Here is a 22103-nt window from a genome sequence, read left to right on the forward strand (position 1 = left end):
GAGAAAGTTTTACCTGACTTACACACAGGCTTTATTCTGAATATAATGTTATCGTGCAATGCTATTTTAACAGTGCTTCTCAGGCAAGCACCTTTTGGCAATCACTATCTTTGCCTTAAGACAGAAAAATTCAATCTCTTGAGCAAATTAGCTAGCTAGCCCTCAGAAATATTGCTAGAGTGCTGATCAAACATTTGGATGCACTTTCTGTGAGTTAGCTAGCAAGGCCCAGCCCCTTCTGCTGACGTCTTTCCTCTCTGTCACACATCAGACTTTCCCCAGTGTTCTCCAGTGGAGCTGGAGAACAGGCTTCAATGAAAACTGCAGCTGTATGGAGATTGCAGGCACCACAATCACTATTTCCTCTACCTGACCTGGTAGCCTTGTTGCCTAGCAAAGGTGGGATGATTTATCTCTGTCTCTAGATTGGTCCCTTTTCTTTGCTGCACAAGAGAACTGTTTCAGACTTCCAAGGAGAATGAAGCCAGGCTAGAAATCGGAGTGGATGTTTGAGAGCTGCTTTCCCAGGGAGGAGAAGGAGCCACAGGGTTTCTGTGCAGCCCAGGACAATGGTTTTATCTGCCCCAGTAATAGCCCTGGGGGCTACCTTAGGGACTGCAACTAGCATCCTTGCCCTCTGTGGTCTCACCTGCTTCTGCAAATGCAAGCAACCTGGGAAAGGGCTCTCAAAAAAGGACCAAGAGGAGGATGTGGAAAATGCTAAGCCCAGTGTGCTTCAGCCAGTCCAGCAAGTAAGACATAGTCTCTAATTTACTCTGTGGCTTTTCTTTATGTGCAGAGGGTGGGAATGCAACTTCTCTGGTAGGCTACTCAGCATGTGATTTATGTTGCCTATTTATCTGCTTACTCTGTTCAGGATGTAACAACATGTTAATGGGAGTAGGAGTGAGGGGAAAACCGAGATGGGCTGGGTGACCCACAGAATTACAGGAGCAGGAGACAGCTGCCACACTGACAAAGAGAAAGCTGCTAATGGCAAAAATAGGGGAAAAGCCGCTTAGCTGTCAAGCTAGATCACAAGGGAAATAATTTCCTGAGGAAAGAAAACTGGACTTTAGCAGGTGGCATGCAGCATTGTAAAGAGGAGATTACTCCTGCTGAGATCTCCTATAGCAGTTATTTCTCTAACTCTATTCATGATATCTTATGGTTCCTGAAGGTTGGTTCCCGGTCAACAGCTGGTTTGTTGTGAAAACCATCCCTCCTCCTCCCTCTCCCCCTCTAACTGAGAAGATTAATTATGTGTGAAGTTAAAACAAGGCATTGAATTGATAATAAAATGCAAGTAAGAATCTAGAGTGTGATGACTGGACAATCTCATCACACTGAAGTGCTTCTTCACTTCCTGTAAGAGCAATGTGGAGTACAGATTATGTCAGGCATCCCTCTGTGGTCTTTATTTCTTGTTAGAATCTTGTTATATTTTCTCCTGAGCTCAGTGCAAGGGAGAGCAAGGGGAATAATAGGACCCTTCTAATATACCTATAAGGGAAGGCTGTCTTCAGAGGGAAATGTTTGACTGATTTCCTTAGTTGACTATGGTCTTTAGCATGAGCTACAGCACTGGTCAGTCTCTGAAAGTATTACCTGTTGGCTATTGCTCCTGATGTTTGTATGTGCCTACATCCTTTTCACGTTCATCTAGCCATTCAACAAAATGTTATGCCATAGCAGCGAGTTCCAAAGCCCAGTGATCCATTGTATAGCAGTTGTTTGACTTTTGATTAGCTGAGCCTATTATTTTTGTATTCTTAAAGGTGTAGCAGGATTCCTAATTGAACTTCTCTGTAATGTTTGCAACTACGTATTCAGTGCCTCTCTGGATACCACTCTTAGGCTTTTAGTAGAAAAGCGCCCTGGCACCCTCAAGCTACTGTTGCAGTTTGTTCTCAGGAAAGATGACCAAGTCTACTAATTGTGTTGCAAGATCTGGTGCAGATACACAGGATCCCATTACCAGTGCTTCTGGTTCCTGGAGGGGTGGGAGAATGGCTCCACTGACCATGGATGAATATCTGCACTGAGTTTAGGACTTCTCAAGAGATTGCTGCTAATTCTGAGTAATAATCCATGAGTATGGTGAATACCTCCCAGTACCTGTTTGTATTTTCCTAGGATGAATCACCCGCTACTGTTTGATAGTTTTGTCTTGTCTTTTCCAGGCTCCTTCTTTGTGTTTTCTAACCCATACAGGGGATTTGTCAACTCCTGTATATAAGGATACACAATAAAGCTGAGATTTTCCAGATTTACTGTTAAAAAGAATGAGAAATGTGTAACTTTGACAGTCATATCACTTTACATAGCATTTTTCTAGCTGTTGTCTGGAACAACACCACCCACAGATAACTTTACCATCAGTCTCTTTCTACAAGAGACTTTTTGTTGTTGTAATCTTCTAACTCAGAAACTTCCCAAATATTTGCTTAACTCCATCCTTGGACTGAATTTTTTTTCTTTTATACAGACATTTAAAATCATTTTGGGAAAGTGTTAATCTGTCCTGCAAGTTGTCCACTGGGGTGTCATCCTGCTTGCATGACTGAAAGAAGCACTAAGTCACTGTGAAATCCAGTTAAGCCTCTAGTACCCAGCAGCTATTAGATTATGGTCCTCACAGTAATTCTACATTCATCAACTTCTGCCATAACTTAATCCAGTATTTGACCAACAGGGCATCAAATTATTCAGCCTGCCCTCAGTTTATCACTATTACCTGAGCGACGGTGTTCTTTTACCATTGCGGACTATCTAATTAGAAGTATTGTTTCTAATGTTACTGGTTTTGATTTTTCTTAAGGAAATCTGGCCAAATTATAGCAGCTGAATGAACATTCTGTCACAGAAAGTGCAAAATGTTCTTAGTTTTCATATTTGGCATGTTTAACAATTCTTTCCAATTAAAATAGTTTTCTTGCCAGGAACATGCATTCTCTTATGCTGTCACTGATTCAGAATTAGTCTATATACCTTGAAGGGATTAATATCATATTGAGTTCTGAGCTTGTGAAGTTTTATCGTCTGTGTCTATGTTTATAAATTGTCCTGTTGGGACTTTTTTCTGATACATTAGTACACTGTATGTCCTAGTAAGTGCTTGACATAATTATTGAAGCCTGTCAGGGCCACTGATTCTGATAAATAGAGATGATGAAAGATGAAGCAAGACTGCATTTTATTCACTTGGCATGTCTTCTATGAGAGTGATGCTTGTATTTGCTATAGACAGAGGCTCCCCATGGACATGCCCTGCATACATGAGGAGGAAGAGTTTGAACACAAAGATTAAAAACTGTTAAATTAAAATTAAAACAATTAAAATTAAATTAAAACAATTAAAATTAAAATTAAAACAATTAAAAACTGCTGTAAATTTGCAAAGTCTCAGCAAAGACTGAAGAATGAAGATGCCTAAATGTATCCAGCAACGGCTACAATCTGGTGCATTGTTTGAGTGATGCTGGGCAGGGACCCAGAAGGGTCGCTTGCAGACTCCTTGCTACTTTTGGTTTCTTTGCTTTCATGTACTTTATGCAGAAATATCTGGACTCTTCTGCTCATCTTTTTATTTAAGATACTGCTGCTGATTTGAAAAGAGACCTTCCATAGGGCACTGCTATGTAACTAGATCAGCAGATAGCACTTGGTAACAGAGCTGGCAGCAAAAATAATACACAGAGGCAGAGGAAGTTGGAAGAGGGGGTGGGCTAGTCCCACTGTGCTTGCATATGTCATCTTTAATTCTGCAGAGCAGACAGACAAGGGGAATATTTAGACCCAGTGGAGCTCTTGGTTGCTGTGTGTTGGTGGATTTCCTGACTGCATATCTGGCTTTAGCAAGTGGAAGAAAAGATTGTATTAACAATACCTCACACTCGTATGGTGTCTTTCATCCCAAAGGATCCCAAAGTACTTCATGTGCTGGCAGCACACAGCAATGCAAGCATACTGCTCTGGTGTGATGTTCAGTGAATGGTTAAGACAGCAGCATTTTACAGCAGCTTCAGTAGAGAAAGAACAGCAGAGACTGTATGGCAGGCACAGTATGTGTGTTAGAAGTAATGCCTTTGCGTAACAAAAACAACCTGCTTTTTCAATTGTCTAGTGGGTCCTATCATTTTTTGCTTGGTTGGTCTGCTTTAATTTTAGAAGAATGGAAAACTGTGTTTAAGGTTTGGATGAGTAACTTCAATTTTCCTATGTATTTTAGAACTGATGAGGCTTACATCGCTAAAAGAGGGATCTCACTTACAGACTTGCACTGTATGACTTACAGAATATCTAAACACAGCTACATAAGGACTGCACACAGTGACATCTTTCTTTCTCAACCCACTTCTCTTCCAGAACACTTAAAATTAGACAAGACAAAATGCTCTGTTACCTAGTAGACTTCCTAAACACTGATGCACTGCCTGCCTTGAGAAGGTGACCTAATTAGCTCTGACTGACCTAATTAGTTCTTTACTACTGCCAAGTGCATATAACCTTAGTGTTGTGATCTCCATAAGCAGAGTATGACTAAAGTGCTAAACTTCAAGACTGCTGTTTTCTTCAACTCAATTTCTTGAGGAATAGGTATGCTCCTTCAGGACATGTGAACTGGGACCACAAAGTCCCAACACAGACAAGTGCTTCAGGGCATCATCTGCATTCATTATTAATAGGAGACAATGAGACTAATGAAAAACTTTAATTACAATTACAAACATTTTCTGGCTCCCCCTTGATCTAAACTTGATATAGAATAGGTTGGCAGGCAGTAGGGTTGGAGAGAAGCCCACTGCACAATAATCAACAAAACCTGGCAGTTTTACTTCTGTTTCTTGTCTTTAGTGTTTGGAAACGTTAATAAAATATGTTGCAAGGGTCAGGGTCATTTGCTAGTCAGCTTTTGTTCTTCCCCGTTGATGAATCCAAATACAAATGAATCAGGAACTATTTCAGTTTTGAGTAGACAGGATCCTTTCTTGGGGCATAAGGAAAAGAGGATTGTTATATTCTACTAAAATATTTTTCACTGTTTTGAGAGAACAGTAATGCCTTTATGACAACCTTTGCTTGGGCTGCCTGAGTGTTACATTGCCTTTCAGGTTCTTCTGCTCATTCCATGTTCATGATTTAGCAGGGAAATGAAATGCTAAGAACAAACTCAGACGTAAATCCAAATTTCAATCCTGGTATAATAAAGGGAAAATATGTGCCTGAGGCCCATACGTGCCTGAGGTGGAGCTCTGGTCCACAGAGCTGAGAGATAGTCCAGGAGGCTGAGATGACCATTGAATACCACCACCACCCCCCCCATACTCTTGGTATGGTGTTGTAGGGCTCATTTGTTCACCCAGTTCTCCTTTGTCTTATTACTCCATAGTTGTACTTGCTTCAAGTGATTGATCCATTTCTTTGCCTTTCTAATGCTTACTATGTACTCATGTAAAATGGTCTGAAATCTGTGGGTGGCTACTGCCTCTTGGTTTTGGATTTTACTTCAAACATTGGAGTGAAAAAATACCATGCTTCAGTCATAGCAAAAGGAACTTCAGGGTTGATTTCTGTGCTAAGAGAAAACACAGTCTTATGAAAGAAGGATTAACTGGTACAGGAATAGAGGAATAATCAAACAATAAGAACATTTTTTTTTCTTGCAACCAAACATCTGCAGAGGAGTAAATCTGAAAAGACATACACCAAGTAGAAGGGTATTTGCTTTGACAAGAAAATCTCTGGACATTCAGGCAGCAGTTTCTAGAACCTAAGAAACAATGATGGTAAGAATGACCAGAGTCACCATCTTTTTCCCCTTTGTCTCAGCTCATTTAACATTGAGAGAATTGGAAGAATTAGTCTAATTAGTGCAAAGTAATAAACAAGGTTTTAATTTTCAGTTCAACTTTAAGAAAACTGCTGAGCCAGTCCAGCCTTGAGCACACCTGAATTTTCACCATATTTATGGCCCCAAACCAGTAGTAACTTCACCTGAAATTGTTAACTACATGCAGTACTCCCTGAAAACAACAGAAGAACCAGCAACTGGAAAACTTAATGGTTTGGATGAGAACAGGATGAAGATACAAGTCAACGAAGAGCTCTTTGTTCTCCCTCAAAATGGTAGGAGCATTTGGTCTTCAGACTAACGGTTGCTTTTCTGAGTGTAGATCTGTAATACTTCTGAGCATAATGTGATTGTAGTTAGAGAAATAAATCTGAAAATGAAGATGTGGGGTGCTTTTCACTCTCTTATCACGAACATTACAATGTACAATGTGAGTTCTGTTTTCAGTGCATGTGTTTGATAGAAAATAATCATGGAGCTCATCAGGACATTCAGATAACAGAGCTGTAGTTGTGTCTGGTTGTAAATTTTTTTTACCTAAACATCTTTTGTGTTGAAGAATCTGGCTCTCTCAAAGCAGACAATTTGTAGGAAAACATGTATTTAGTGTAGTTTTACTGAAAGCAGTTGCCAGAGTATGGATGAAGTATCTGGCCAAAACCAGGCAGAGTATCTCTTCCAGGACAAATACTAGCTGTCCAGCAACTGTCCTTGTCAGGACACAGCAGGGGTTCAAGCTTCTACTTTATTTTCTCTGCTGCTTCTTTTCCACCAGTTTGATGAGATGGTCTTGGCTTGTTGTAATGTGAGGTGAAACCAAAGGCTGACACCTTAGACATTTTTGCCAAACAGAATTCTTGTTTTCCAGCCGGCCCAAAGGGTAACATGCCAAAGCCTGGAACATAAGATTCCTGGAGCGCAAGAGAAAATGCAATGTTAATTACATACATCTGGCAGCATGTCTGGGTTGCTTCCATGCTGATTTTTACCTTCACAACTATCTTTTAACAGGACGATTGACTCTTATGGTCACCACCTTAAAATCTTCCTGAAGGTTTGCCAGAGATACAATCCCATCTGTCATTGTTTTTATTAAGAGAACTCTTTTTAGTTTTTTTAAATTGCTTGAGATTATATTTTTTCCTTCTGGAAGGATGATTGCTACATTTACCCCTCCACCTTGAGGCTTCTGAGAATGGAAAAGAAAGTCCCATGGGAAGCAGCTGCATTGGAAGAAGAGACCATCTGAGCCACATCCTTAGGTGTCAGAGAGAAGATTATAGGGTGGAGAGGCTGAAGGATGATGGCTGCATGTAGGCTAAAGCTTTGTATAAGTGTGTTGGTGTAAGATTCTCCCTGCACTGCTAATGACAAAAGCAAGTTTACTTCCTGCTGTGCCTGACTTCATAGCTCAAGTGTTGCTGAAATAAAGTAAGAATTGTTGCTTTCTCCTTTTGGTGCACACTGAACTGGTCTGGACTGTGGCTGAGATTTTTAGGAGGAAATGTGTTGGTCCCACTATTGTGTTTTCTGTGTGAATGAATCAGAACTGACCTTGCAGATAACAGCTTTTGATGACAAAACACTGTGGCTTTCCTTTCAGCCTTGTAACTTTATTTCGGTATAAAATATGTATTCAACTTCAAAATCACATGTGGAGAAGCTGAGCTTCCCAAGCTCATTATCTCAACCTAGTCAAGCACTATGGAAATAGATGTCTTCTGCATGACAAAGACTGTATTGTTAAAATTAAAAGACATCTAGAGAGGTCTGAACTAACACAGAGTTGCATGGCAGCTCAAAAGCAGACTCATGTTCTCATTCCAAAGAACACAAGATTTAATTCACCAATGTGAATTAAAAACAATTGAAACCAACATAACAAGCAATGAGGGTAGTTTAGACACCTTGGCCTAGACACAAGGTGAAATAGCAAATGTGTGAACCATCTTAGAGCACAAAGTAGTAGAGAGCAGGTGGTTTGCCCAAGTGCTGTAGAAAGAGCTGAAAGTGCAAGAAAGAGTAAAAAGGAGATAAGGTGGTAGAGGAATAAAGAACATAAGTTATATTCCTGCATATAAGGTGCAGGAATAGTAAGACATTTAGAAAAGTCGAGTCAAGGCAGCATGGTTTTGTTCTCCTTGGAAGGTGAAGTCCTGCTCGCTAAAGGGGTTATTTCAGTTTCAGGTGTAGTGAAGGACGTGTGTGTCATAGAGCACTTGAATCCCGAGAGGGTAGTCAGCTGTAACCAGGCCCCTGAGCTGCGCTACTCCCTGGTGTATGATCAACAAAAAGCCGAGCTGCATGTGGCCCTCCTGGAAGGTAAGGGGCAGAGATCTTCTACTGGTGATTCTCCATCTGGAGGGTACAAGACACATGTTGATTTTATAGAGAGTTCCCCTCCTGCCTTAAAATTAATATGTGTCCCCAGGACCACTGTATATTTCACTGGTTCTGGGCTTGCAGAATATAAATACCTGGCAATGTCACTGCTTGAAGCGAGTGTCCAGGGCATGGTTTGAGAACAATTGTTTGCACAGCTCAAAAGCTGAACTCGGGAACCAGGGTGGGCTCCTCCAGTCAAAGACATGGTATTAAGCAACCACCTTTGGGGGTGGGGGAAGGGGGTTTCTATCTCCTTCCTCTCTGTAACTTTCATTCTTCAACTTGACCCACTCCCTACTGCCTCTTCGTCAAGTCAAAGGCTGAGCTGGAGATACCAGTCAGCGGCAAGGGCAAGTCCCATGGCTCAGCGCTAGATCAGGGCAGGCAAGGTGGTTCCTCGTAACCTAGAAGCCCGAGGGTGAGCAGAGGGACCCGTCAGGAGCCGGCAGCTGTCACGAGCGAGGCTGACATGCAGCTGACATGGCGTGGGGCATTGCCAGAATCAATGGTGGGAGATTTAAATGGCCCCTAGGGAGCGTGAGCAACCAGGAGCGAGGCGATCAGGACGGAAAAACAGGCTGTGGCGTGTCAGAAGGGTGTGGCGCAGCAGTTTGCGTGGCAGTTCGCGCAGGCAGGGTGAGCAGGAGGGATGCCACAGCCTGCTTGTAGGTCTACAGCTCAGGCAAGTGCTTTGGTCTCTGGCAAAATGGTGGGCACTTGCCTCAGAGCTAAAACCACTGTTCCTACAGTGAAAGCCCCTGAGATGTCTGATGCATCCACTGAGATGAATCTGGTAAGAAAGGAAACATCAGTACAGGCAGCAGGTTGCAGCAAATGCCCAAACCTTTCTCCTGATGAAAAGGTAAGTACCTGCGCGAGGTGCGCGTAAGTTGATGACCTGTTACGTCAGGTGGCTGAACTGCAGGAAACGGTTAAGAGGCTGTGCAGTATTAGAGGAACTGAGACAGAGATAGACAGGTGGCTTCAGAATCATGTTCCTGTGGCAGACATGCCAAGAATGAGGCACTGTGGACCCTGGTGACTCACAGAAGCAGGATTCCACATCAGCCTTCCCCCTCCACCATCACAATTAGAAACAGATATGAAGCCTTAACAACTGAGGATACCCATGAGAAAGGTCTGCAAAGTCCCCTGCAAGGGGAAACTGTACCAGCAACATACAGTGGACATTGTAAAAAGAAATGACGAGTGCTCGTGGTGGGTGATTCTCTGTTGAAGGGTACTGAGGCACCCATCTGCCGATCTGACAGGGAACCACGAGAGGTATGCTGCCTTCTAGGAGCCAAGGTTCGAGATGGGGCCAAGAGGGTGCCATGACTCATCAGGAAAACAAACTACTATCCGCTATTACTATTTCATGTAGGCATGAACGACACTGAGAGCCGCAACCTGGGTAAAATCAAGGAAGACTTGCAAGCCATGGGGGAGCAAGTGAAAAATATTGGTGCCCAAATTATCTTCACCTCCATTTTGCCAGTTTGAGGGAAGGGAGCAGCCAGAAACAGGCGCATAATGTATATCAACTCCTGGCTACGTGGCTGGTGCCACCATGAGGGGTTTGGCTTTTATGACAGTGGGGTATTCTTCAATGACTACAACAGGCTAGGGAGGGATGGAATCCACCTGTCCAAAAGGGGTAATGGAACCTTCAGCAGTAGGCTGGCTAACTTGGTGAGGCAGGCTTTAAACTGAAGGACTTAGGTGGTGGGATCCATTATGGAAATGCTCATACCAGCACATCCAACACGGGAGTAAGTCAGGCCAAGCAGTGTGGCGACAAAGGTTCCTTAGCTGTCTCCCAAGATGTGAAACAGAAGAGTAATCACCTCAAGTGTATGTATACAAATGCACGCAGTCTAGGTAACAAACAGGAGGAACTGGAGCTCCGTGCCCACTCAGAAGGGTATGACATCATAGGAGTAACTGAAACATGGTGGGACAACTCAGATGACTGGGGGATCACAATGGACAGTTATAGGCTCTCTCATAGAGACAGGCAAGGTAGAAGAGGTTGAGGAGTTGCACTCTACATTAAGGAAAACCTTGAATGTATCAAAGTCAACTATGGTGACTGTGACTGCTCTATCAAATGCCTCAGGGTTGAAGTCAAAGGGGTCAGCAGCAAGCAGGACCTCACAGTGGGTATCTGCTATCGACCTCCTAACCATGATGGTGAAGCTGACGAAGCGATATTTGGGGAACTAAAGCAAGCTTCTGGCCAACAGAGCCTGGTACTGATGGGTGACTTCAACTACCCAGACATCTGCTGGAAGAACAATACGGCAGCTCGCATGTCATCCACCAAGTTCCTGGAATGTATAGAGGACTGTTTCCTGATAAAAATGTTAGATGTGCTGAGCAGGAAGGAGGCACTGCTGGACTTGCTATTCACAAACCGAGAAAGCCTGCTTTGTAATATCTCGGTTAGTGATAGCCTTGGCTGCAGTGACCACAATATTGTGGAGTTTGGGATCCTGCTGAGTGTGCTGAAGGTCAGCTCTAAGACAAGGGTTCTGGACTTTAGAAGAGCAAACTTCAGTTCATTCAGGGCTCACTTGGGAGGGATTCAATGGGAAGCTTCCATGGAAGACAAAGGAGCTAGTGAGTGCTGGGAATTCTTCAACAACTCTCTATTGGAAGCACAAAGCCAATTTATCCCCTACAAAGGAAAGGGAAGTAAGCAGAGCAAGAGGCCCCCATGGCTCAACCATGACCTCCTGGCTCTACTGAAATCCAAAAGGGAAGCCTACCAGAGATGGAGAAGTGGAGAATTATCTGTCGAGAGCTACAAGGGCATTGCCAGAGTGTGCAGAGATGCAGTTAGAAAAGCAAAAGCCCAGCTTGAATTTAAACTGGCCATAGATGTCAAAAACATCAAGAAAGGTTTCTTCAGACATGTCAACCACAAGCAGAAAAAGAAGGAAAACATAGGCCCACTGTTAAACAGAATAGGAGAATCAATCACCAATGATGCAGAAAAGGCAGAAGTCCTCAACACCTTCTTCACCTCTGTCTTTACCAGCACTGTCGGGTTCCAGGCTTTGGGAATGAAATTGCTGGTTGATCCAAACACCGACCCACCATCAGTGAAGGAAGAGTTAGTGCATGAATTCTTACAGGAGCTTGACCCCTACAAATCAATGGGCCCTGACACCATCCACCCGAGGGTGTTGAGAGAGCTGGCTGACGTCATTGCAAGGCCACTCTCCATAATCTTTGAGAAGTCATGGAGAAGGGGGGATGTCCCAGAGGACTGGAGGAAGGCAAATGTAGCCTGATGAAGTTTGCTGATGACACCAAATTGAGTGGGGAAGTAGACAATCCAGAAGGGAGAGCTGCTCTGCAGGAAGATCTGGATAGGCTGGAAGAGTGGGCCAGCAAGAACCTTACCAAGTTCAACAAGGAGAATTGTACAGTCTCGCACCTGGGAAAACATAACCCAGGAGTGCAGCACAGACTGGGATCCACCTGGCTGGAGAGCAGCTCTGTGGAAAGGGACCTGGGGGTCCTGGTGGACAGAAAGCTCAACATGAGCGAAGAGTGTGCTGCTGCGGCCAAGAAGGCCAACAGGATGCTGGGTTGCATCAAAAAGGGCATCACCAGCAGAGGTAAAGAAGTCATCATCCCGCTCTACTCAGCGCTTGTCAGGCCACACCTGGAGTACTGTGTACAGTTCTGGTCCCTGCTATACAAAAAGGATGTGGATAGGCTGGAAGGGGTCCAAAGAAGGTCCACCAAGATGATCAAAGGAGTGGGAAGCCTGCCATATGAGGATAGCTGGGAGAACTGGGTTTGTTTAGCCTTGAGAAAAGGAGGCTTAGAGGTACTTAAGGGGTCGCTACAAAGAACATGGAGACTCCCTTTTTACAAGGAGTCCCATGGAGAGGACAAGGGGGACACAAGTTGCTCTTGGGGAGATTCCGACTGGACATCAGAGGAAAATTTTTCACAGTGAGGACAGTCAACCATTGGAATAATCTTGCCAGGGAAGTGGTTGACTCGGCCACATTGGACACATTCAAGGGTCTTCTGGATAGGGTGCTGGGCCATCTTGTCTAGACTGTGCTCTTCCCTAGAAAAGTTGGACTAGGTGATCCCTGAGGTCCCTTCTAACTTGTGATTCTGTGATTCTGTGATTATCTCAGTCAGTGAGGCATGCGGCAGCAGCAACGGTAAGTCCTGTGACTGGGTGCTAGATTGGGGTAGAAAAGGGGATTTCCTGTGACAGGGAACGCGATAAAGAGCCTGGTGGGGCCCTCACGTCAAAAACAAACGGCTGCTCTCACGAGGGAGACAAACGGGGCTTGGGCGTTGCTGGGGCAACAGCGGGAGATTTAAACGGGCCCCTAGGGAGCGCAAGCGACCAGGAGCACGGCGAACAGGACAGGCAAACAGGGCGTGCCGTGTCAGGAAGGTCATGGCACAGCAGTTTGCGCAGGCAGGGCAAGCAGGCAGCTGGCGAGCTCTCCTCGTGTTCTGCGCTCTCCCGGAAAAGACTTAGCCATGGTCTCCGCTCGGACAAGAGCTATCACCAGGAGGCATGTGGTGACACAGACAGAACTCCCACTAAAACATGCAGCCACCGAGGCCTCTGGCTGCAGGGAGTGCCAGAGCCTTGCTCCAGTCATGGAGGGCTCCCAAGGCAGGACCTATGTGAGGTGTAAGCAGGTGGAGGGTCTGCTCAGCATGGTGGCAGAGCTGAAAGAAGTTCCCTGAGGAGTATCAGGGAATGCAAGAGGGAGAAAGACTGGTGGAGGCACTCCCTACCATCACTGAGAAGAGCGCACCAGATGATAGAAGCATCAAGAGAAGGAGTGGCTCCCCTGCCCTCATGCCACCAGGCAGAGGGAGGGGACCCAAGAGACAGAAGATCGATGTGGATCCTTGCTCGGCGCAATAGGCGAATCCTCTCCTGGCTGACTTTGCCCTCCAGGTGCCCTTACACAATAGGTATGAGACTCTGCAACCTGAGGGCCAGGAGGACGAAGATATAGACAGTGATCCACCCAAGGGGTTGACAAGAGGGAACCAGTCAGCCCCACGCATTACAATGGCCACTGGTAAGAAAAAAAGAAGGGTAATTGTTGTAGGCAACTCCCTTCTGAGGGGAACAGAGGGCCTGATATGCTGAACGGACACATCCCATAGGGAAGTCTGCTGCCTCCCTGGGGCAAGGATAAGAGACATTACCAGGAAGCTCCCTAGGCTAGTAAAAGGATCCGATTATTATCCACTAGTAGTTGTTCAGGTCGGCAGTGATGAGGTAGCTGAGACAGGTGCAAAGACAATCAAAAGGAACTTTAGAGAACTGGGGCAATTACTTGAAGGATCAGGAGCACAGGTAGTGTTTTCCTCCATCCCATCAGTAGCCAGGAGACATACAGAAAGGAACAGGAAGTCCCACCTCATTAACACGTGGCTCAGAGACTTGTGCCAGTGGTGGAATTTTGGATTTTTTGATCATGGGGCAGTTTACATGGCACCAGGCCTGCTGGAGACAGATGGGGTTCACCTGTTGCAAAAGGAGAAAAGGATTCTGGCTCAGGAGTTAGCAGGCCTCATTGAGAGGCCTTTAAACTAGATATGAAAGGGGAAGGGGATAAAACCAGGCTTGCTAGGAATGAGCCTGGGGGTGGCATGCCTGTGTTGGAGAAGAGATCACTAGATCAACTGAAGTGCATTTATACCAATGCACGCAGCATGGACAATAAACAGGAGGAGCTGGAAGCCATTGCATGCCAGGGAAACTATAATGGTCACCATCTCAGAAACATGGTGGGATGACTCGCACAACTGGAGCACTGCAATGGATAGCTACAAGCTCTTTAGAAGGGACAGGCAAGGAAGGAGAGATGGAGTGGTAGCCTTGTATGTTAGAGAGTGTTTTTACTGTCTAGAACTCAACAACAGTAATGATAAGGTTGAGTGCTTATGGGTAAGGATCAGGGGGAAGGCCAATAAAGCAGACATCCTGGTGGGAGTCTGTTATAGACCACCCAACCAGGATGAGGAGACAGATGAAATACTCTACAAGCAGTTAGTTGAAGTCTCACAATCTCTAGCCCTTGTTCTCGTGGGAGACTTCAACTTACCAGATGTCTGCTGGAAATACAACACAGCAAAGAGAGAGCAGTCTCGGAAGTTCCTGGAGTGTGTGGGAGATAACTTCCTGATGCAGCTGGTAAGCGAGCCAACCAGGGGAGATGCCCCACTGGACCTGCTGTTTACAAACAGAGAAGGCCTGGTGGGTGATGTGGTGGTTGGAGGCTGTCTTGGGCTCAGCAACCATGACATGATAGAGTTCTTGATTCCTGGAGAAGTAAGGAAGAGGGTCAGCAAAACTAACCTGAACTTCAGAAGGGCAGACTTTGGATTGTTAAGGAGTCTGGTTAACAGAGTCCCTTGGGAGGCAGTCCTGAAGGGCAAAGTTGTCCAGGAAGGCTGGATGTTGTTAAAAAAGGAAGTCTCAAAGGTGCAGGAGCAGGCCGTCCCCATGTGCCATAAATTGAGCAGGTGGGGGAGAAGATCAGTTTGGCTGAATAGTGAGCTTTGGCTGGAACTCAAGAAAAAAAGGAGTTTACCACCTTTGGAAGAAGGGGCAGGTGACCCAGGAGGACTACAAGGGTGTTGTGAGGTTGTGCAGGGAAAAGATTAGGAAGGCGAAGGCCCAGCTGGAACTTAAACTGGCTGTCACCGTTAAAGATAACAAAAAATGTTTTTATAAATACATCAGTGACAAAAGGAGGGCCAGGGAGAACCTCCCTCCTTTGTTGGATGCGGAAAGTAACCTTGCCATGAAAGATGAGGAGAAGGCTGAGGTACTTAATGCTTTCTTTGCCTCAGTCTTTAATAGTCAGACTGGTCATCCTCGGGGTTGTCAGACCCCTGTGCTGGGAAATGGAGACAGTATGCAGAAAGAAGTCCCAGTTATTGAAGAGGTGGCAGTCACCAACCTGCTCTTTCACCTGGATGTTCACAAGTCTATGGGGCCGGATGGGATCCACCCAAGGATACTGAGGGAGACAGCAGAGGAGCTCGGCAAGCCACTCTCCATGATTTATCAGCAGTCATGGTCAACCGGGGAGGTCCCAGATGACTGGAAACTAGCGAACTAGGGTCAGAAGGAGGATCCAGGGAACTACAGGCCTGTCAGCCTGACCTCGGTACCAGGAAAGGTCATGGAGCAGATCATCTTGAATGCCATTACGCAGCACACGTGGTACAACCAGGGGATCGAGCTCAGCCAGCATGGGTTTATGAAAGGGAGATCCTTCTATGATAAGGTGACCTGCTTAGTGGATGAGGTGAAGGCTGTGGACATTGTCTACTTGGACTTTAGTAAGGCCTTTGACACTGTCTCCCACAGCATTCTCCTGGAGAAGCTGGCTGCTCATGGCTTGGACAAGTGCACTCTGCGCTGGGTTAAAAACCAGAGAGTAGTAGTGAATGGAGTCAAATCCAGTTGGTGGCCAGTCACAAGTGTTGTTCCCCAGGGCTCAGTGTTGGGCCCAGTCCTGTTCAATATCTTCACTGATGATCTGGATGAGGATCCCCTCAGTAAGTTTGCAGATGACACCAAGCTGGGTGGAAGTGTTGATCTGATGGAGGGCAGGAAGGCCCTACAGAGGGACCTGGACAGGCTGGATCATTGGGCCAGAGCCAACGGTATGAGATTCAACAAGGCTAAGTATCAGGTCCTGCACTTCGGTCACAACAACCCCATGCAATGGTAGAGGCCTGGGGAGGAGTGGCTGGAGAGCTGCCTGGAGGAAAAGGACCTGGGGTGTTGGCTGACACCGGCTGAACATGAGCTGCTAGTGTGCTCAAGCAGCCAAGAAGGCCAATGGCGTCCTGGCTTGTATCAGGAATAGTGTGGCCAGCAGGAGCAGGGAGGTGATAGCGCCCCTGTACTTGGCACTGGTGAGGCTGCACCTCGAGTACTGTGTGCAGTTTTGGGCCCCTCACTACAAGAAGGACATTGAGGTGCTGGAGTGTGTCCAAAGAAGGGCAACAAAGTTGGTGAAGGGTCTAGAGAACAAGTCTTATGAGGAGCGGCCGAGGGAGCTGGGGTTGTTTATCCTGGAGAAGAGGAGGCTGAGGGGAGACCTTATCGCTCTCTACAACTACCTGAAAGGAGGTTGTAGCAAGGTGGGTGTTGGTTTCTTCTCCCTAGTAACAAGTGATAGGACAAGAGGAAATGGCCTCAAGCTGCACCAGGGGAAGTTTAGGTTGGATATTAGGAAAAACTTCTTCACTGAAAGGGCTGTCAAACATTGGAACAGGCTGCCCAGGGAGGTGGTTGTGTGTCCATCCCTGGAAGTATTTAAAGGAAGGGTTGATGTGGTGCTTGAGGATATGGTTTAGTGGTGGACTTGGCAGTGATAGGTTAGCAGTTGGACTCTATGATCTTAAGGGTCTTTTCCAACCTTAACGATTCTATGATTCTATCTTGTTGGCCACTGAGGAAGGTCCCTCTGGCTGCACCAGGCCAGACAGCCAGGTTTTGTGCCACTCTCTGAAATGGGAACCGACAACTATAACAGCTTCTCTGCTCAGGGCTGCAGCATCATCAGTTCCTCTGGGAAAGTAAAATAAGCTGACTGAATAATTCATGCACAGTGCAGATTTCTGTGGAAACCTAATCAAATCACACCATATGAAGCAAGAATTGAAAGGGTGATAAATGGCAGCCACTGCTGTAGGTTGCCTGCCAGCAGCAAGCCCACACTTTCCCTCCAGAGTGGACAACCACACCTGCAGGCTGCCACCCTGGCTCTTCTGTACACATGCTCCTCCCTGGGTGTCCCAATGCACCCACACAGGATTCAGCTCTGCTCCTCAGCTCCACTCCCCCAAGAAAACACGAGACCCCTGTGAACCAAGAGACCTGGAAGCTCAGAAGCAGCTGCCCTTGAACTGGCTGCAGGAAGGACTTCAGTTTTGCCCACAAAGCCATACTGTTTCACGACCCTTCGGAGGAAAGTGTGCTCCTTTTGCTGCAGAGAAGCCAGTGCAATTCTGTTGATGCAACTGAAGAGGATTGTGAAATACCATTCTCACTCTAGGCTTTTCCACATAAAAAGGATAAAAAAATAGAGATTAATGTCGCTTGACAGAGATCTTTTGGGCTGTGGGATGCTTCTGAAGGAGTCATTTACCAAAGGTGGGACAAGCAGAATGTAATAACCCTTAGGGATATCCCACACTGGCCTGCAGAGATGGATTTGTGCCAAAATAGAGGTCTGTCCCATCTCTGATGTCTGTGACTGACCATCCTACTTTTAAAGCCTTTGTAAGATGCTTTCTTTGTGTGCCAAGGTAAAAGTAAATGAGAGCTGCCCATCCTTGTGCCATACTGTGTCTCACCTCATTGCTGTTCTGCATCTTTCAAGAAAGCATGTCTCCTTGACCTCAGCTGTTGCTCTCCCAAACATTAACAGAATCCTTCTGCAATGGCAGAAGGACAAGGGCATTGTGCAGCATGAGGAAAACACCACAGCATGGGCTGGCAGCTTAGTCTACCCCATGCAAGCAGGAAGAGGGTTCAATGTCTATGTAGCAATTTTATTTTAAGGCTCTTATGAAATAAGCAATTTAGCCACAGATATTTCAGGGCTGTCTTTTGTGAGAGGTCCTTACAATCAATCTTTGTTTTCCAGCTATGCATGGAAGAATGAGTAGGGACCAAGACGCTGGCTGCCATTGCTATGTACTGGGCACACTGGTGAGCAAGTCCAGTATTGCTGATGCCCAGACAGAGCTGAAGAAGAAGGTGCTTCACAGCCTCTGGGAGGAGATCCTGCGATTCCCATTAGTGGAGGAGGAGATGTCAGAGGGAACACTGACTTTCACTCTGAGAAACTGCGACAAGTTCTCCAGACACAGCATTGTGGGGGAACTCAAAATGAGCCTTGCTAACATGGAGGAGTCCTTTGGGGTGGCCCAGTGGGAATGCCTAAAGATCCCAGAGAAGGTATGGACTCAGTCTGTGTCAGTAGTCCAGAAACTCTAATGATTAATTGTTTGGACAAGAGAAGCACTTTTCCAAGACAGCTGCATGCCAGTGGGTGGCTTTATTTGCTTGGAACTAGGTTTAGAGGGGTGATCTGTGACTGCAGAGGTCACTCAGCACTGCTCCGTGTTGATAATCATTTCAGAAAGTGATCAAAGGACCATCAACCCAGCCCCTCTACTTACAGCTCCTGGCAGTTAGGATGCGTCAAAACTCCCTCTCCTCCTCCTTCAGTTACATGACAATCTGACACTGATATGTGTAATTCAAAGCCTACATCTAGAAAAGGTTACATGCATTTCTGTGAACTAGCAATGCAGGACCATGGTGGCAAGAGCTGAAATTCCAGAGAGTGACTACAGAGCAGGACAAAGAGACTCTGCAGAGGTGGGTGTTGGTAGGGCATTCAGTGGCACCCCAGGAAGCCTTAAGCTAGGAGTGAAATACATTGTTGGAAATGAAATGTTTGACTGATGACCACTTATCCTTACTGGGATCAGTCCAGCAGTGCTATTCATTCTGGGAGATGTCCAAATATCACTCATTGCATTGTGTTGGTTTTCTTAAATGTAAAAACTTCTATTTTTTTTCCTTATCCACACCTTCCCAGCTGCAGAGGCAGGGAAAATGCAGGGAAGGATTCCAACAGTTTGAAGTAGGTACAGGGGATACATCATGTGCACTTCTTACATATTTCCCCAGGGCCCTTTTCCCTGCCATGAGCTCGATTATTCCTCTAGCAGCACCAATACATTTAACATGGCATTAGGGCACTGATATTGTTGCTACATGTACATTGCTACAACCCGGACCCTATTGTACTCTGGTATAGTACGGGGTGAGCAATGCAAAACAACACTAGCATTGTTGCTAAGCATGTGAAATAAATTATTGCCTGTCACCATTAGGGGTGAGGGCTCTCCACTGAGTTGGCCACAGACACAGAGAACAGAGTTAGCATTTCTGGTTTCCAATAATGTTAATTTATCTGATCACCACTTGAATGATAATAGGACTGGCCACTCTAAAAAAAACCTCTGGTGGAGAGAGGCAGCAGAAACAAAGAGGTGGTATGAATCAGTTTAATAAACTTCAAGCACAAGGCTAAATATTTGCCTAATAGCTGTAAATTGAATGAGTTCCCAGACTGCTGCTGTAAAAAGAGATGTCAGAAAGAAATTATTCCAATATAATGATTTAAATAGATGATGGAGATAAATGAGATAGATGAGGTCCCACCCACCACCCCCCTAATCTACTGTGGTCTCTCCTTTGTAAGCAATAACTAAGCAACAGCCTTTTTCACAGCAATGGTTAGGTGTCACTCAGGTACACCTGATGGAGTCCTGACATACTGAGTAGCATGGTTTGGTCCAGCTTCACAAATATGCATAGAAACAGGGCAGCATTCATTTCTTCTCCAGGCTGATATCACAAGGTTAACACTAACAGTACAGCTGAACAGTGACCCAGTTTGAGCTGAGGATGTGCAGTGAAAGCTGAATTTGCGTCATCTGGGACCTGAGAAAGCCAACCATTGCACAGATAGCTTATATATGGATCCTGAATCATTCCTCAAGAACCAGAGCAGGAGGAAGTGAGGAAGAGCTGGGCAAAAAAGAGGAGCTATTTTTGACAGCATCCATCTAGGAGCAAAGTTGCTGGCATTTGTTTAAAGTCTGACATTTCCTTTAAAAGCCATGAGCTGCAGAAATTTCATTCCTCCCTTCCCAGTAATTCTCCCCCACACAAGGGAAGAAGCTCAGAGGGGAGCTTACAGTAACCAGGTAATGTAATTAGTATTCAGGTATTCCTGGACTGCTGTGAGCAATGCAAAGCATAGATACTGCAGACTGATATCCTTATCTTGCCTTCCTTCCCTCCCAGTGCTTTTCTAATCACAGTGATGATAGTGGCTCCTTGCATAGTACCTTCCCTTTTGCAATTTCACAGTGCCCTGCACACATAATTCATTGACAACCCCCTAATGCTTTTTACCCTTATTGCACAGAAAGGAAGACTGAAGCTCTGGTGGTTGTGTGAATTTGCAAGGTTGCAGCACGAAGTGCAGGTTATGGATTTGATAGGAGAAAGAAAAAAAACCCAACCAACCAAACAAAAAAAATCCAGAAGGAGCAAGGAAGAGTACCTCTGGCTTGGTCTTTTCATGCAAAACTCCAGCAGAAACCAACCATGGTGGGTTTTGGTTTCGTGTGGGTACAGGCTAGTCAAAAACTTGATCAAAATAGAGCTAGAAAGCCATAAGCACAAGATGTGACATGTCTGCACGGTATGTGCATTTGTATGTGTGCATGCATGCATGCATGTGTGTGTGCACGTTTACAGGGCCCTGCTATCCCCTACCCCCACAATCTCCACTGTATCTACCTGTGCCTGAAGCTACAGGAATCAAATTCTAGCCAAGAGCTATAGAGTGGGACCTGCTGAGATGTAGAGGGGATAAAGAAACAAAAGCTTAAACAGTGGTTTTGTATTGAGGTGGTATTTGCCTCTCCATGTACAAACACCTACTCTTTTGTAATGGACATACAGCCATTTGAACCTGTCTCTGGTGGGTTTTTCTATGATCCACTTAGATTTAGGGCAGGATTTTTCTAAGTGAAATGCATATGAGCCCTTAGTTGCTACCTCAGTGCATGAAAAAAAAAATTTACTTGAGCTGATTTGGGACTGAATTTCAGGCCACCTTGCTAATGGCCTCCTACCTGATTTGTGCATGACAAATAAGTCATTCAGACCAGACAGCAATGACAGCCATGTTTTCTGGAGAGTCAGTCAGCTCATGCAGAGCATACAGGGGCCTGTCCTTGCCTGTTGCAAGTAACTGGGTGAAAACTTAATTTGAGATATTTATGGCTCACTTAGAAGTGAGAATGCAGAATACAGAAGTGATCTGGAGAAGGACTGTCTGTCCTGTAAAAAAGATGTAAATTACACTAAGGAGTCTATTGAATTGACATTGGCTTTCTGGGACTCTTCTGGGTCATTAACCTCACACTAAATGGGATTGCTGTCACAAGATCCTACTCACTGAGAGAATAACTGCTCCCCTTTTGCCTCCTGCCACAGGCTGCCAGCTCTGCACATACTGACGTGGGCTTTCTCTCCTTTGCCACCGGCTCCCAGGGAGGAAATGGCACTGCTCTCCCAGGGGAGAGCCATGGGCAGTGTGGCTATGTCCCTCTGCTTCCCCCTCCCCGGGGTTCTTGTCCAGGGCAAGTGGGAAGGAAGGGCAGAAAGGTCAAAAGGCTAAAAGGCCAATCACTAATGGGAAGAAAAGACTAAGAAAAGCAAAATGAAAGTGTGGCCTCCCAGAGTGAACACCTGATGGTTCAAAGCATTTTCCCTGGAGGAAATCCTGCAGGGGCAGCACAGAGAGCTGCTCAGAGGCCAGTGGGAAGACAGGCCAGGAAGGAAAAGTACTGTGCTGAGCTTGAGCTCATGTTGGATTTCAGGTTGGCTGGGTTTTTTCCCATACCAAGTGAGGGTGCCAGAGAAGGTTCAACTCCAGCTCCAGGGTCTGGCTGTGTGGCACAGACCTGGGTATCATCTACTCTTTCCCAGGGAGCTCTACACTCCTGCTAGGAAGTGTGGACCAGCATCCACCTCTGGGCAAAGCCTTCTCACAAAAAGAGCAGCTAAAATGAAGAGTGAATTATGAAAAGCAGGGCAGCTAGATAATCTCTCAGAAAAGGAGTATCTGACTACTTGCAGGTAGTTCAGCCCCAAATCCTCCTCTTCTGATTAAATGTTTCACTCAAAGTAGATGTTAGGAAGCAGTTAACTTGCCAGCAACAAAAGAAAGCAGTA

At 45.6% G+C, this 22103-nt stretch overlaps 1 protein-coding gene across 1 annotated transcript in view; it reads left to right on the forward strand.

The window, feature by feature from the left end:
- Window positions 1–285: 285 nt before the first annotated feature.
- Window positions 286–22103, forward strand: part of SYT13 (synaptotagmin 13) — a 28353-nt gene continuing 6535 nt past the window's right edge. The window contains 4 exon segments of the mRNA XM_064452272.1: window positions 286–752; window positions 5907–6129; window positions 8042–8176; window positions 17920–18233. Coding sequence (XP_064308342.1) covers window positions 570–752; window positions 5907–6129; window positions 8042–8176; window positions 17920–18233 — 855 coding nt within the window. The 5' untranslated portion in view covers window positions 286–569.

Source organism: Phalacrocorax carbo, chromosome 5 (genome assembly GCF_963921805.1).
Source record: "Phalacrocorax carbo chromosome 5, bPhaCar2.1, whole genome shotgun sequence".
In the NCBI taxonomy this organism is placed as follows: domain Eukaryota; kingdom Metazoa; phylum Chordata; class Aves; order Suliformes; family Phalacrocoracidae; genus Phalacrocorax; species Phalacrocorax carbo.